Here is a 17,193-nt window from a genome sequence, read left to right on the forward strand (position 1 = left end):
AAAGATTAAATGTATGTCACAAGATAAATAATAATAATATTATTATATAAAAATAATAATAATAATAATAATTCTTTGAAAATCTGCTGGGAAGATTTGTCATGCAAGGCAGATGTACTGCTGTAGAAGCTTTTGCTTGACATTTAACAAAAAATCCGTATTCATTTTAATGTCACAGGCTGATCATTAATAATCCGTCTAAAAATGAACGGAATAAAATGTTGGCTATTTAAAAAATACTGTTAGCGTATTTTCGAATCCTAAAAATGTTGACAAAGACAAGGGCCTTTGCTAGTCACAAAGTCATTTAATTTCCTTAATTCAAATATGTACACTGGTTCCAAAGGGACGAATTGAGTTGCAGGAACCTACTATTCTTATACAAACTATAGTTTGTTATATTTATTTGTTTATATTTCTATCTGAGGTAATGTGTTTTTCATGCCAAGCTTGCTTATCCATTGTAAACAGCTGCAACTAAAGCTAAAGTCTGGTATTAATTGTAGCTACATGCAACCAAATTAAATTGGTACTTAAGTGGTAAAGTTAGCAGACATGGCTGGGCATGCCTGTGCACGTTTAGATAGCCTTTTAGCTAACGTTACTGTTACCCTTCCACCAAACACAAACACACTAGCTAAACTAGTCTAGGGCTCTTTAAGTCAGGTATGCTCCTTTAAAACTTCAAACTCGAAAGCATAAGCTGTGTACGTATTTAGAGAAAATAAAACATAGAGAAAACGCATCAAAAGGTATTTTGTGTAGCTAATGTTAACGCTAGCTAGTTCATTGGTATGTTAGGTTAGGGGAAGCTAGCAAGAGCATTTACACTGATGCCATAAACAGAGAAGAAAACCTCAACCTTCAAACTGAGCAGAACATTACATATTAATATGTTTTAATTACCTTGGCTTTTAGATAGCGCTCTTTAGATCCACAAAAAATGTCCAGATGCGAGTGAAAAACTAGCGTATTGTGACAATCCACTGTTGTAATTTTCCCTCATGACTGCCACATGTTCAGAAGAGGAAAATAAATAAATTGTGTAGAGAATATGAAATCCACAACACTACTTCTCTCTATTTTTCACTATATTCAGAAGATTTTTTCTTGAATATGACCGACCGCATATTCCTTGTTTAAAGTGAACACAGGGTTAATTAATGCCATGTTATTTGTTTAATAAAGCTCAAATTAATTCATTATTTATTAGTCTTTATTCATCAGCACCTGTGTTGCTGCATAACTAGACCACTGCTAGGAGACAATAAGCAATTATTCTGTTATTAGTTCATATAACTAACACACAATAACTTTTTTATTCTACAAACAATTGAGCAAAAAACAGTAACACAAATGGCTTCAAGGTAGCATCAGGTGACCTTTTTTAAAAACGAATAAAAGCTGACTAAATAAGTCAGCAAGAGTATTATAGAGTTTTTTAAATCCTCCGTATTCTAAAGTAAAATACAGAAAGTTTATTTTAGACTATATTCTGTAATAAAGGAGACTTTTTGTTTATTTTGGTTAAGTATATGCTAATCTAAAGTAGAATTTAGTTTAAAAATAATAACATAAATATATAAGTAAAATGATGAAATGATAAAAAGCCTAAGGGTCTAACATGGAAAATGAATCCGAATGATATTGGAATTAAGCTTAATACATGCACAACAATTTGAATAACAAAGCTTCAATAAAGCGTTTATTAAGAACAATCACAACTAATAATGCATTACTCAGACATCTTCGATCGTTACGACACCATCACGACGTATTGTAGAATTTTATACGTGTTTTGTAAAGTGTTACCAATTTAATTCTGCAGGTTTATTAACATGTTTCTGGTGATTAATTGGCAGAAAGCCAAAAGCTCAATCCTGGATTCCATCAGTTACACCCAGGGACCTGCACGCTCTGAGTATTAGCATTAAATGAAATGCTGTAATTGAATTTATGCTAATTTATGTTTGTGGACTTTTGTGGATTTTTAAGTCATTATTGAAATCAACATTTAACGCTGATGCTGATGTTGTTATTCAGTCAACATTCGAACACGCACCAACGGATAAGACTTCTCATTTATTACATTTATTAAAGGTGTGCCAGCAGCAGACATAATACGATATGGATGTAAAAAATAAACAAGCAGGCAAATACCCAAAATCTGTTGAGATAAAAATTGATAAGGTTCAAAATGGGACGTCACTCGTTTGTATGTTTAGAACAGTGTGCATGAATGTCACTGTGAAGCTAGGATGTCTATCCTCAGAAAAGTAGTGCAGAGAAATCGCTGTTGCTTCCAAGGTGGAGGAGTTATGTTTTGAGTTGTAACGTCTGATGGCTGCAGGTAACCAGAGGTTGGAGTAGCTCCTCTGTGCAGTGATTGATGGATAGAGCAGGTGGCACTGATCTTGAATCTCCACCACTATCTCCACGATGTCCAGCTCTCTTAATGTCTGCTGGTGTTCGTTAACAGTAATGCCATTGTCCCAGCACACGTTAGCCGAAGTAGATGTCACTTGACACGTACAATGCTCGTAGCAGTTGACCTGAGCTTCCTCTGGCCGTCCACATTGATGTCCCATCCCAGCTGGTCATTCAGGTGAACGACCAGGAACTTGTAGGTCTTTAATATGTCATTGTTCTCATCTTTAATGACAATCAGAGCTGGGATAGATTTCTTCTTAATACAAAGTTAATTACACTTTTTAATTACTAAAATTACATCTGGTCATGAATTCTTAAGATGATCCATATAGGATCACTGCTTTAACATACAGATGAACAGATGATACAGGTGGTGAAGAGTTCACCGACATTCTGCTCTGAGGCTTTAACAGATAGCAAATTAGAGATTGATTTTTTTTTAGCATTAGAAGAAGAAAAAAGAGAAAACAAAACACTTTGGCTGAGAATGTGTCATCATCACCTCTTTCAGACTGCTCCACTTAGTGTTTTAGAGACTGACTGTGTAAAGGAAACTATACTAATTTCTTTCAAAAGCATTAGCAGCTTCTTCCTAGAGTCTTAGCACTCCAATAAACATTGGTTATGGCTTTGAGGCAGAAAGAGAGAAGCTGATTACTGATAGTAACGTTCTGGTGCCAATGTACTCTCATGTCCGGTCTGAGTAAATGTCGAAAGAGACTTCCTCTCTTAAATAAGTGATTATCACCTCACTGTGAGGAGGTGTGTGAATATCAATGACTGTCTACGCTGACATTTATTGAAACTAAAACGATTTCAGTCTTTTAAGACATCTGAATTCTGAATGAGTGAATTAAGTCTTTTTTTAATCATCATTTACAATAATGATACTACATTATCATATTTAGAAATAAAATGAAGGCGTCGGTATTCTTACATTAAAGGCTGGTATAAAGATTATAAATACAGTCCTAGAGTCACGCTAGGATCTTTAAATAAAATGTCTCATATCAAAATTCCAAAATGCATCATAAATGCCTTTAAAAGTTCGTTCATTCATTCATTCATTCATCTTCTACCGCTTATCCGAACTACCTCGGGTCACGGGGAGCCTGTGCCTATCTCAGGCGTCATCGGGCATTAAGGCAGGATACACCCTGGATGGAGTGCCAACCCATCGCAGGGCACACACACACACACTCTCATACACTAGGGACAATTTTCTAGAGATGCCAATCAACCCTGAGGCACGGGGAAAACATGCAAACTCCACACACACAAGGTGGAGGCGGGAATCGAACCCTGACCCTGGAGGTGTGAGGCGAACGTGCTAACCACTAAACCACCGTGCCCCCCCGCCTTTGGAAGTTTTTAAAAGAATATTAAGAAACCGTCAAAATATGACCGTGTGTACAGTAATTTTCCCAAATCTTTCCCTAGAAATATCAGAGCACAATCCTCTCGTGTCTGTTTTAGATGACACACGGTGGCAGACGGCACAAATCTGTGACTGTCAAAGTATGACACGAACTATCAACACAGTTCAGTCAAAGATCCGGTCCCTGTAATTTAGCGTAATACTTTCATTATTCTGAGCATTAATGCTGATTTCTTGAGCGTTAAATTGAGTGATTGGACTCACCTTTGTTTTTTTTTTTATAGCAAAAAATAGTCACATTCATTTCCTATTCATGAAAGCAGATGGCATGGCTGCCTTCACTCCCAAGGTGCCATTAACACTACAGGGGGTCTATCTATCATTAAAGAAAAATAAAAAAAAAAGAAATACTTTGCAGAAAAGAGAAATAGATACAGGCAATCTACCATAGAAAAGTAGTGTGGGTCAAAGTAATAAAAGCGGTGATATTTCAAACAGAAAAGTAACTGGTGAAATATTGAACAGAGAGAAGAAGAGTGAGAGGAAGAGATTAAATTAGCAGCGTTACAGTCTGTGAGGAACGGCTCACGTATCGATTCAAGGTCGCCGCGGCCTGATTTCCGCAAGAGACGAGTAATCAAACATTACACTTCATAACTTGATTTACATGGGACTGCATCCCAGACACCTTCTCTTGTTGTAAATGCATATTGACCCGGATATGAGCGAGCTTTCTAGTTGAGGCGGAGAAAGGCTAATCCAAGTAGCACAGAGCAATCTGTAGAGTTTGCGATTCGGGGATTTTATTAGAGGACGACGAATAACTTAATAAGATTTCAATCTAGCTGATGGGAAGAAATAAAAGTTATGACATTGATTTATTTTTTGTGTGTTTGTGATATATGCTTAGCGATGAGCAGGTAGAAGCAGAAGATACAGTAAAGAGATTAAACACTAGTTGCACGGGTTTTATTTTGTAGCCGTCGTTGCTCAGATCTCTCTCGATCGTGTATTTTACAATCTGCTTTTACATGATCTAGAGGCTCCGGTCCAAATAATTTTTTCTTATTTGCTGTCAAATGTGGGAAATAAAACATGACAGAGTGTGTTGTTAGAGGTAAAGCAGTTCTATGCTTTCATATCAAAGAATTTTGACAATGCTAATAATGTAGATTAGTGCATTGTTGTGATGTATTGAAGCCTTCTCATGATAGAAGCATCCAGATATAAAGAATCGCCATATCGATGATTATAGAAAATGAATCAATTCCTTTTGACCAATTATAGTGCAGGATTCACCAATGCTGGGTGTAATCTTAGTCTTAGGTCGACTCACCAGGTAAATGCTGCCCTTTATCATCCACTCTTATTATTTGCAATAGGATGCGGTACCTTAGTGGTTAAAGTGTTGGATGACTGATCAGAAGGTTGTGAGTTCGAATCTCAAGTCAACCAAGCTGTCACTGATGGCCCTTAACTCTCAATAGCTCAGATGTATAAAACCTAAGTTTAAATATAAGTCTCTCTGCATAAGAGCATCTGCCAAATGCTGGAAATGTATTTGCAGTATTATTGGAGTAATTTGGTTAAAAAAACAAATTAGTTTGTTCCACGTTTACTAGAACTTGTTATTGTATGAATTAAATGTTATTGTATGAATAAGGCTCAGGATACAAATGTGAACTGAAGCCAATAAAGCAGCCAAACTGACAGCTGTAGACAAAGCGAAACAGAAAGCAGTTAAAAGAGGTACAAGTGTAACATCAGCGGGAGACAAAACTGCATAAACAATTAAAGGAAGCTTGGTAATGTTTCCAGTGTCGAGTATAAAAATGATTTTAGAAAGGGTACAGGTACAAACAAATTTGTAAAAATGTACACAAATCCAGTCAGATGAATAGTTACAGTGTTAGGGATACGGTTATGATGGAGTAATTCATCCTTTTTGCTTTATTTGTATGAAACTAAACAATACATTTGGTCATCGGTATAACAGGGTTACTCAGTTTGCTGAAATGAGAACGTCTAGTGCACTTCTCAAGTCCCACAGTGTGTTGCAATCATTATTAGGAATTATTGCCATTTTGATTATATATGAGCGTGACGATGTGTTTTATTTTTTGTGTTAATAAGGTTGGATAACAGTGCTGTGTTGTTTGTATGTTTAGTGACGACGCCACACTTCCTCCATATTAAAGGAGTGGAGGTGAACGCAGGGCAGACGGCTACCTTTCACTGCACCGTCAACGGAGAGTGGAGAGACAACTTTCACCTGTGGCTGCAGGTGTGTATACAAACACACACACACACACACACACACACACACACACACAATCCTTATACACACGGTCCTCTATGAATTCTACCATCAAAATACCAACACAGCATCAATGCAACTTATAAATATTAATATTAGCTAAGGGCTGATATTAGCTTCTCCAAAGAAGTGTACACTTGTCATTGGTATAACAGGCTTATTCATATAGCCTCAACTCCACCTGAACATTTGTCTGATCACAGCATTTTGGGTAAATAGGTCAAGATGTTGCTCACACTGCTCTCAGTGTGTTTACTTTCATCACACTAGAGACCGAGCTACTTGTAGATGTTACAGATTCTTTGAGAGTGAACTGTTTGTGCTAGTTTTAGATCCGTTCATGTGGAGCATCAGCCTTACATGTCCCTGTCTATTACAGTAATACAAACCATACAGCTACAAATTCATCAACGGCTTCTGACCAATCAGAATCAAGCAGCGAACTCGACCTCTCTCTGTTCCGCTCGGCTGGACAACATCATACCGAGTTCGTCTTATTCAGATGCAGAGCTCTTTACACCCCACACTTTCCTCTTTCATCCCTCTTTCAAACCTGCTTTCTTTGCACCTCACCTCTACATCTTGTATATGGCACTTGTAAAGCTTTCTAACGCCTCATCAAGTTTTCAGTGTTGCATTTTATAAACCACAGCCTCTATCACACACACACACACACACACACACACACTCTCTCTCTCTCTCTCTCTCTCTCTCTCCAAGGTGTGGCAAGGTCAGACATCACATAGCTTACGCACATTCTCTGAATTCTCCTCTTCACTATGAAGCAGCTGTTGAAATAAATTGTATAACATTAGACACCTTTAAACATTCTGTCCTATAGGAAAGTCACTTGATGTTTACTGCTTTCATTAGATTTTAACATCACATGAAAATGAGGGTTCTAGCCGAAGTACAAGCGTAAATCTGAAACCAATGAGCGTAACTGAAACTGCAGTGAAATGTAAGACACAAAAGAGTCACCAGAAACGGCCTTGAGAAGTGTCTGATCAGAACCTGCGGCAGTTTCTCTAAGGAAATATAGGATATTAGTTTATTATATTTTTTGAACAAATAATTTATGAAACTTTTTTTTAAATGTTGGTAAGATGACTTATGTGTCATGAGATCAGGAATTTTCTAATTTCTTTCTTTCTTTCTTTCTTTCTTTCTTTCTTTCTTTCTTTCTTTCTTTCTTTCTTTTTCCTGCCCATGTGTCAATATTTGAAGCTATTAGAAATGCAACAGCACAAGAGAAGACTTGTGCTATAAAATTCCCGATTGCTTATTCTTTTGCTCACAATTCATCAGCAAATTCATCATTTACTCATACAGCTGTCCCTGTAGTCAGGGTCTACCTTATATCCATATCCAAATCACACCTCTGGTCTCGTTCTCTCTGTGTTTTTGATGCACACTCTCACTCTGATTCTGGATGCTCTGTGTGTGCAGGACCTCTGCCAGGTAGTTAGTCACTTAAATAAACACATCCTCATTACTCTGCAAAAGAAAGTCAAACATTAAGTGAAGTCCCCCCAATGACAGTAATGAAGAAAGATCTCCAGTGAACAAATGGCCCCCATCTGCCTGCGACACTGGGTGACAGCTGGGGAAGGAGTGTGAGTGTGTGTGTGTGTGTGTGTGTGTTGCATGTATGTGTGCATACACACAAGGAAACAAGGAAACAAACACGGAAATATGTTAGCATGAACGCCTTGAAATAATGGAGTAATGCACTACTGCACAGATGTGCGCATGCTTAGATTCTGGTACTTCCACACACACACCAGGGGTGAAGATATCTTCATGTCTTTATATTACATCTGTTATATGTATGGCTGTAGGGTATCGGTGGACGAGAAGCACCTATGAAAGCCACTAAACCGTGGAATAATCAGCGGTTCATTGGGATGTTCGACGTGGTGAACACCACAAAACAGGACTCGGGCCGCTACCGCTGCATAGTCCATTCCACCGGGGGAGTAGGAGTGTCCAACTACGGAGAACTGACCATCAAACGTGAGTCCACGTCATACACCTCATCCTCTCACTATCTCATTCACCCACCTGTGCCTCAATGGCGGAAAGAATTCAGCCGAACCCTACAAGTGCATAACTGCAATATATAAGTCTCTAACTTTCTCTAGCGTGAGAGTGTGATACACGGGGTTAGCTGACGAGGCTGTGAGGAAGATTGATGTGCATTTTATGTTAACAGCCTGCACTCTCTTTGTTTTGATGTGTGTGTATGTGTGTGTCTTCACAAGCGCTGTCCTTGACCGAGGGTGTATCCGTTCTGGAAGGACATAAAGGCTGTGTATTGATGTACAGTAGGCTGTCCAGCTCAGGCCTCCGCCAGTCACTTGATATGAATTTATAGAGGCACACGCTTCTAAATCCTCCTTTCCCTTCTCTCTCCTCTAGCCGCGAGTGCTAGGTAATGGCCTTCAATATTTCTCTTCCTCAATTTCCCCCGCTCTTTCTTTCTCCTTCGTGACGAGCAGCGAATTGAATTTATGGCCCTGTAGTTTGTTGCCGCTTTTTTATGGACTTGCAGCTTAAGGTGATTGACTGCTTTAATCCCAGCTGTCTACACAGAGAGATGTCAGTCAAACCACGTCTGCCTCGGCATTCTATCAGGTGCTTTTAAAGTGTTTAGATGTCATAGATCATCACAGGTCTACAAGGACATTTTTGTTAATGCATATGGGTATAAATACCCACACACTCAGACCTAACTAGATCCTAGCTTCCCTACAGCGTAGTGCAATATTTCTCAGGCAGTACATTGATAAAACCGAGATGCTTGTAGAAAATTTCGAGGACATTTTCTTGGTCTCGTAGTTGAGTATAACTACAAAAGGACTTAAAAATGTTCTTTAAAACATTACTTGTTACAAAACTGGTGCACTGCCTGTATGTGCACCAGTTTTGTAACAGTGTCACAGAGCAGCAGAGTTAAAACTGACAAGTTGTTATCGATAATCAAATCTAGAGGAACGTTTCAGGAACACAAAGTAGTGGCCAATAACTGAACAGTGCCAAAGAGCGAATCAAAATCAACTGATTGTAGGTTAGTGTGGATTTGTCAAGATTACGCATCATCTTGTGCATGGGTCTGTTGATCTCTCATACTGTGAGAAAATGTTCCTGGTGCTATAACTTTCACTATCACTGCTGTGCCCTTGGTTTGATTCCTGTGCAGAAACCCATCCAGTTTAACTCTCAGTGCCGGTCCCAGGAAGGGCAACCAGCTTAAAACCTGTGCTGAATTAAATATACATGGATTTAATGATCTTCTGTGGTGACCCTGTACAGGGAGCAGTCGAAGGACAATAAAAAAAGGAATGGCTAGAAAATGAATTCATACTTAATTTAGCTAAGTACTCATTTAGCTAAGACCCATAGCTAAGGCACTCTGTTGGATGTTGATTATAATGAAATACTTACCTGGAACTGAGCATGGTTTGGAAAGGCACATGCCGGTGTATAAAAAGTCCCACTTGCCAGACCAACAACCAAGCCATAAAGTCCAAGGAATTCTCTGTAGACCTCCACAATCAATTGTGTTGGCACATACTGTAGATCTAGTTAAGCTTTGTGAAACACCAGCACCAAAATCAGTCCATGAGTCCAACTCGGTCAAAGAGGTCACTGAGATCCAAAGCTACTCTAAGAGAGCATCAGAAGTCCTCCACCGAGATGGTAGAACCTACCGGAAGGGCAGTGTGGATGTGAAGCATTTGGACACATCCTGAGTTAATACTGTATCTGACTCCTTTAGAATCCACAATACAGACATCTGACTCCTGAAGACTCCTGACTAAATGCAGTATTGAGAAAAGATTGTACGCTGTATTGTTAAACGTTTAGACAATAAATGCAATTTAACTGATTATATTCGGTGGCTAGTTTTACGGAAAACTATTTAGGCTTGTCGGCCTCCTCAACACGTACCCTAACAGTGAATTTTCACTTCTTGTGTATTTCAGCAGGCAGCTCAGGGTGTCTGCTTTTTGTCTTCTCCGTCTATGGTGTTTGCAGGATTGTAGTAATTAGCAGCGTTATCCTATTCGCACCTTCACACATTTATAGTAGCGCTGCAATTTCACATTCACTCTACAAAGACCAAATTCTCACTCTTTTGCTCTTAGTCAGGCTCTAGTTTTCTCTTCAGCACACCTCCACAGTTCTAGTGCATTTCTTGATCCTCCCAGGGTTTCTCTACTCCATGGAATTTTAACCCACTCGGACACTAACACGGTGTTTTAGGTAGCTGCGTCAATGCTAATGAGCAAAACAATGTATAATTAGAAATTCTCCTGGTGTAACTTATTAGACGTTTCTTCTACATAGACGTATCTGCCCCAATTAGAGACACGGATAAGCAGACGGCTGACCGTTAGCTTTAGTGAGCTACAGTATAGGACTGACAGGATGAATTTGAATACTATTTAAACTCACGTGCATGTAAATAGTAGATCATTAATAAGAAGGTTGAATTAACAAAAAAGTAGCTGCAGGGTTTTTTGTGTGGTTTGCACACAGGTGCTGTATTGAAGCAGGCCACAGTTGTCCAGTCCTCTAATCCTATAACACACACACACACACTCACACTCACAGCCATCTGAAAAACAGCCTTGTAACAGCTGTTCTTTACACATACCACACTGTCAGATGCACAAGGACACACACCCACACACATGTTTCCCCCAACCCTATCACACACAGACACACAAACACACACACACACGCGCACACACACACCATTCAGCAGCCTGCCGGTCTCAGCTGTGCCCCCTCTGGAAGCCCCTCAGACATCTCCTGTCTCCCAGCTTGATGTCTCTTAATCCCTCACATATGTATAGACGTTTCACACTTTCTCTCTGTCTTTCTCTCTATTTCTGTCAGACACACGCTTTTCCAGATGCTCACTAAATGGCTTATCTTACCTGCCGAATATTTGCTAACATCCAAAATGTTTGTGTTTTGGCTGCAGATCTGCTACTGTCATTTTTAATATTCATATATTTTGTTCCTGAATCAAAAAATAAATGGTTAAAGGCATTATGGTTTAAAGAGTCCTGTTCATGATACTCAGTGTGAAATCTCCATCTTAATGTCTTACTATAGACGGGTGGTAGATTGCTGGGTTAAATGGCTGTTTTATACTGTATTTATTCTGCTTGGTTTAAGTTTCTCGTAAATAAAGGAAAAAATAATAATAAAAATCGCACGCATGTGCCATGTTCCTCACTTCAATTACATACACGGAAGCAGAATGGAAGTGAGTCAAAACGATTTAGTCTCATACTGTATTCGACGGGTTTATATGGCTCCGATGACGTCCAACTGAAGTTACTGTAGCTGTGGAATTATCTTGTAGCAAGAGAGATAGAGATAGATAGAGAGGGAACACTCTTGACAGTTCAACAATAGCTCTTCTAGGAAGTGGTACTTAAGTTGTAGAAATAAGGACTCAAGAGAAATGAGGTGCATTAAGAACAGAGGTTGGATATCGACATTATTGTCAGCATGTCACCACAGTCCTAATAAGACATAACAGCTCTCTTTTAGACCTCTGCTCTATGCACAATACCTTATTTATGCTCAAAAGCAATTCTAATTTAAATGCTTAAAACTATCGATCCTGATAGATGGAGTCACCAATCAGTTGTTACTATGAACTGCATATTACATGCCAACTCTAGACAAGTGTTTTTTTATATGGTATACAGAGTAAACAGTATATAGAGTCACTAAAATCTGATCAACATTTTTGTGTTAAAATGAATAAATATAATGTCAGCAAATACATTATTTATATTTGTCTTAGTAACAAATTCCAAGCCCAAGCCTTTAATGAGTTCTTGCCCCAAAGCCAAGGTTTTGATTTATTTGACTTTACTTATGTGCTCGGCCAGTAAGGCTAACATTTTAGCATTCTCCACATGTTTATAGTGCTCTTCTTCCCTTCTTACCTGTCCTGCTTTAACTCTTTCCCCTGCTGTGGTGTATGGTGCAGCGTGGCTTCTGAGACCGAGCCGGATTACACGGTTCACGTTAGGTGATGTCTGATTGGTCGGCTGTGACGAGATAGATTATGGGGTATTTAGGCCTCTTGCTGGGGTCACTGTGGAACAGCCATCTGCAGGATCTGTGACCTGCATGTAACTGGTTTACACACAGACACACATACACACACATACACACACTCACACATATGCTTACATACACTGCACACAAATGTAAACACACTGTGTTGTTAGCGCTCCCCTCAGGCTGACTAGAGAATCTCAGCTCTGATCTGTAGCTGTTTGTGGCTTAGAGTAAGAGTAGTGCACCATGCTTTGAACACACACACACACACACGCACACACGCACACACTCACACTCTATACCCAGTTTATTTATTCATTACTTTGTGCCAGTATTTCCATCCTGATCGATCTCTACAGTTAGAAGGGGTCTGTAATAAATATGAATTACACTTTATTATCATATTGGCAATAGTGTAATGGGTTTGTGGTGGGCATCAATCACTTCTGCCTGCCCCAGAGGGCATATATCCTCTCTAAATGATGCCATCCAACAGGACACCTTCTGCACGGCCAGCACAGAGGCTGCCAAAGACATAAAGTTTTGATGTGTTCATCAATGGTAATGTCCAGTCTGTAGCCGTGCATATAAACATGCTCTGATCTTAAACAGACAGTTCTAGATCTGCTGTGCAAACTCCCTGTCTTTCTCGTGTGCATACAGACATATATATCAGTCAGAACTTTTACTTTTGGTCCAAGATGTTTTGTTGATCGATTCTGTCTCATCTGACTCATTCAGCTTTTCCTGCAACCTGTGAAGCAAACCTAGACAGAAGACATGGCTTCACTACTAGAGACAGTGGCAGCAATAGCCTCTTCCACCTATGCCTCAAACAAAGCCATCTAACCTCATGTCACAGATTAAGTGCTTATAGGCTCTGTCAATAAACCCAAATCAGTCCTGATGCTCATATATTGCAGCTATGCAGCATATATGTAACTGCAGCCTCTGACTATAAAGAGATCCAACTTGTCCATACCACTTAAGCACAAGCCTTTTTATTGATTATGTTAATAAAGAGTCCTCTGATCCTTCCTGCCTTGAATATTGTCAGGAATCTGAGCAGACCACACACACACACACACACACACACACACACAGCTTGCTATGTCTCTTTAGCCTTGTTGAGTAAACCTCTGAACTGACCCCAGATCTGCTCCACAGCACGACAGTGATGTAAGTGAATATAAATACATTATGTGTTCAAATTCATGTGCAGATAGAAGCATAAGGAAGCTGCCAAAAATCTTCACATTGAGGCTAGATGTGTCCATCAGGCCATGGGATACATGGGTGGGATGAAAAACAATAAACGTTGTGTGAGTGCTTGAAAGAAACAAGTATGACTCTTATGGGCAGGGTTGCCAGGTTTCCTCAAAATTCCCACCTCAGCTAAAACTCTTGGGATTTAAAAACTTGGGATTTGTATGAGCATGAGGGACAGGAATTTATGAGAAGTGCAGGACACCATGTCATTGCTGGGATGTCCAAAACAATCATTTTATTAGTATTAAAATCATTGCATGTTTTTCTTGTTGTTCCGTAATAAACATTCTGCATTGTTATTTTTAAAAAATCTTATGAGAAATTGGAAGGTAACAAGCCCAAAATATCATGGCAACAATAAAAAAAAAAACTGTTCCTTAAATAATAGAAAGACAAAAGAAAGATTGTTTTAAAAGCAATTCAACTTGCTTGACTGATCATAGACTTCAGATAAAATATAGGAAGCTTTCCAAAAAAGTTCCACAGTTTGTCTATTATACATCTACTGACCATCTTTATATCTTATTAGTAGCCTTTATGGCCACATTGATATTGTTGTTATTATTTTGACTTGTCCTTGAACAGAAGTGCCCCACATCTTATACTCCAGCATATTTAAACACCGTCCATCTCCTTTCCTTTCCCAGAACCCCCAGTGCCCATCGCACCTCCACAGCTAACCGCAGTGGGCGCCACCTACCTGTGGATCCAGCTTAACGCCAACTCCATCAACGGGGACGGGCCCATCATCGGCCGCGAGGTTGAGTATCGTACCGTCTCAGGCACCATGTACGACCTGCAGCCTGTGGACAAGGCATCACACAAGATCGGCCACCTGGCACCTGATACAGAGTACGAGATCAGCGTGCTGCTTACACGGCCACTGGACGGGGGTACAGGGGCGCACGGGCCACCACTCCGGGCTCGTACCAAGTGTGCTGGTGAGTAGTGCATTGCCCGGTGTTGTGTAAAGGGGGAAAAGCCTACACTCGAAGAAGACATTTTGAATACAACCAATGAATAAACATTTGTGTGGTTGTAGGTTAGGGCAGCGAATATAATGAATACATACATACATAATGAATACATACGTGTGCATGTTAATATCAAATCAATCACTATCTTGACTGTAGGAAGCTTGTCCTGTTATAGGCTGCAAGACATAACATCATGACAGGAATCTTGTACTTAGACGTGCCTGTGAGAGTTTGCTAGAGAGTGTGTGTGTGAGGAGGGAATCTGGATTTGGAAAGCGGGTTTAGGTTGTAATCAGGGATTTCTGACCTCCTGTTGAAGGTCTCACTGTTTCTCATTTGAGCATCTGAAAGGGATGGATGTGTTGCTCACTTGGCCTTCATTCCAGGGCCCTTAGGGTGTGTGTGTATGTGTGTGTGTGTGTGTGTGTGTGTGTGTGTGTGAGTGAGTGTGTGCTGTTATATATTTACTGCAGATGTTGTGCATTAATTGAGCAGGTGTATAGAGTACAGTGCGTTCTGTGTGTATAGAGATTATATATGTGTCATTTTTGTGTGTAATTATATTTTGTCTGTATTACTTTTCTGTAAAAAGTGTCCGTCTATCTCTCTCTCTTACTCTCACACTCTTGCTCTCTCATGCAGTGTGTGTGTGTGTGTGTGTGTGTGATGGATGCTTTGCCCCATGAGGACTTCTCCAGGAAGGACTCTTGATCTTCCGCTCTTCCCTCGTTGACTCCAGGCCATCCTTCCCGATGTTAAATCCTCACTGAGCACACCAGAGCTCTTTATAACCTTCGTAGACACAAACTCTAACACACTGTTCATTAACCCATTCCCATTTATCAGCTCCTAGCATGGGGGCTATTATCCTATTATGGGCACCAGGCACCGTTTACCTCTCCTTAATGGCTGGCTTGGCCGGCTTAAGTGAAACATAGAGACTGGGCACGATTTAAAGGGTTAATGACTCTGTTATTTTGTCGTAATATATAGTGGCTATATTAGGGTTCGTCCTTTTTCTCTTCGCATGGTCAATTTTTTCTTCTTTCTCCCTCCTTGCTCCCTTTGTTGTCTTTGTCCCTGTGCCGTAATGGAGGGATGATCACAAAGAAATAAATTCAAGGAGAAAAGAGGGCCTCTGCTCTTGAAAGTAAATTGTATTACTTCGTATTCAAGCTTATCTATTGTGTTCGTTATTGCCTTGTGGCACACAGAAAGCCTGCTTTATCCTCAAGGTTTGTCCGGTGTGTGTGTGTGTGTGTGTGTGCGCGTGTTTGGGATGAGGTTTGAGCTAGAGGAGTTTTATAACTATCACTGCTCTTTTCCATTACTTTAGTCAGAAGAAAATCTCTTTGTTTCAGATACGAATAAAATGTTAGTGTAAACTGATCTTTTTTCAGGGAACGATGTGCCATTAGCTGTTTTCTTGGCTGTTAGGTCCTCCGATTTTAAACCATTAATGGAAAAAAAGGCATCCGTGCCATGAGACATATTTCATTTATGCAGAGCCCTTTTCCTTATTACAAATTAGAGATCAGCTTCATGTATGCGTTTTCACTTATTTCATTATAAATATATTGTAAAAGGTCAGCTAGAGCAGCGTGATTAGCGCTAAAATCCTCACAGCTGTATATAAATAAGCAGAACGCTAAGAGTAGATTTGCCAAATAGATAATGCTAATCTCGCTAATGGTGTTAAGGGACTATAAAACACCGAGGCCTCAAACAGGGCAGTGGACATAATTATCACAGCTAATAACCAGATAAAGAGTCCAAATGATCACAGCCATTACCCAGATAAGGAGTCCACTACGCCTTTATTAGCTGCTTGCTAATGCTAACAGTACTATTAAAACGAATTTGTCATCATGTCCGTCGCTCTGATGTACCTCCTCCGCTCAGAGGTTAAATAAGTCACTCTTACACTTCTTTCCCGACGCTTCCACACACAGACACGTATAAACATCACAGTCTGTTGAAAGTGAAATAGTGAAAGTGACATGACATACGACTAAGTATGGTGACCCATACTCAGAATTCGTTCTCTGCATTTAACCCATCCAAAGTGCACACACAGCAGTGAACACACACACACCGTGAACACACACCCGGAGCAGTGGGCAGCCATTTATGCTGCGGCGCCCGGAGAGCAGTTGGGGGGGATTCGGTGCCTTGCTCAAGGGCACCTCAGTTGTGGCCGGCCCGAGACTCGAACCCACAACCTTCGGGTTACGAGTCAAGCGCTCTAACCATTAAGCCACGACTGCCTAGCGTATGTATCTTTTCACAACAGAAAGAAATCGATCTATTCCAGAGACACGGTGTGTTCTAGTTCAGGAACAAGCTTGGCTTTGCTCCATGTGCCAGAACGGAAACAAGGACAGTGTTGAACTACTTATTTTTCACACAGGACGGTAATTGAACCCCTTCACCTCTCAGCCTTCCCTTCTTCTTTCATAACTGCAGACATCGTGCAGTCATTTTTTAGATGGTGTTGAATACCATTAAGTACAACATTTTTATTTATTCATGTCAAGATTAGATATCTAATGGTCAATTGATTTAACATTTAAAGGTTTCTCTGTGAGTACATATTCTCCAGGACCTTCAAAGACCCCTAGAATGGAGCGTCTATGAAATGAGACACAACCAATCCTGATTTTTTTTTCTCTGTGACTTTGTATACATTTGCTAAGGCCACGATTTAATCTATTCATTTTATTGAC

General features: G+C 39.9%; 1 protein-coding gene across 4 annotated transcripts in view; it reads left to right on the forward strand.

Annotated features, from left to right (window-relative positions):
* Window positions 1-17,193, forward strand: part of LOC132845834 (receptor-type tyrosine-protein phosphatase mu-like) — a 192,439-nt gene that overhangs the window by 78,226 nt on the left and 97,020 nt on the right. For all 4 annotated transcript variants that reach the window (XM_060870152.1, XM_060870161.1, XM_060870171.1 and 1 more), the window contains exons 5-7: window positions 5,977-6,092; window positions 7,967-8,141; window positions 14,138-14,431. In XM_060870152.1, coding sequence (XP_060726135.1) covers window positions 5,977-6,092; window positions 7,967-8,141; window positions 14,138-14,431 — 585 coding nt within the window. The remainder of the gene's footprint in view (window positions 1-5,976; window positions 6,093-7,966; window positions 8,142-14,137; window positions 14,432-17,193) is intronic.

This window comes from Tachysurus vachellii, chromosome 1 (genome assembly GCF_030014155.1).
Source record: "Tachysurus vachellii isolate PV-2020 chromosome 1, HZAU_Pvac_v1, whole genome shotgun sequence".
NCBI lineage: Eukaryota > Metazoa > Chordata > Actinopteri > Siluriformes > Bagridae > Tachysurus > Tachysurus vachellii.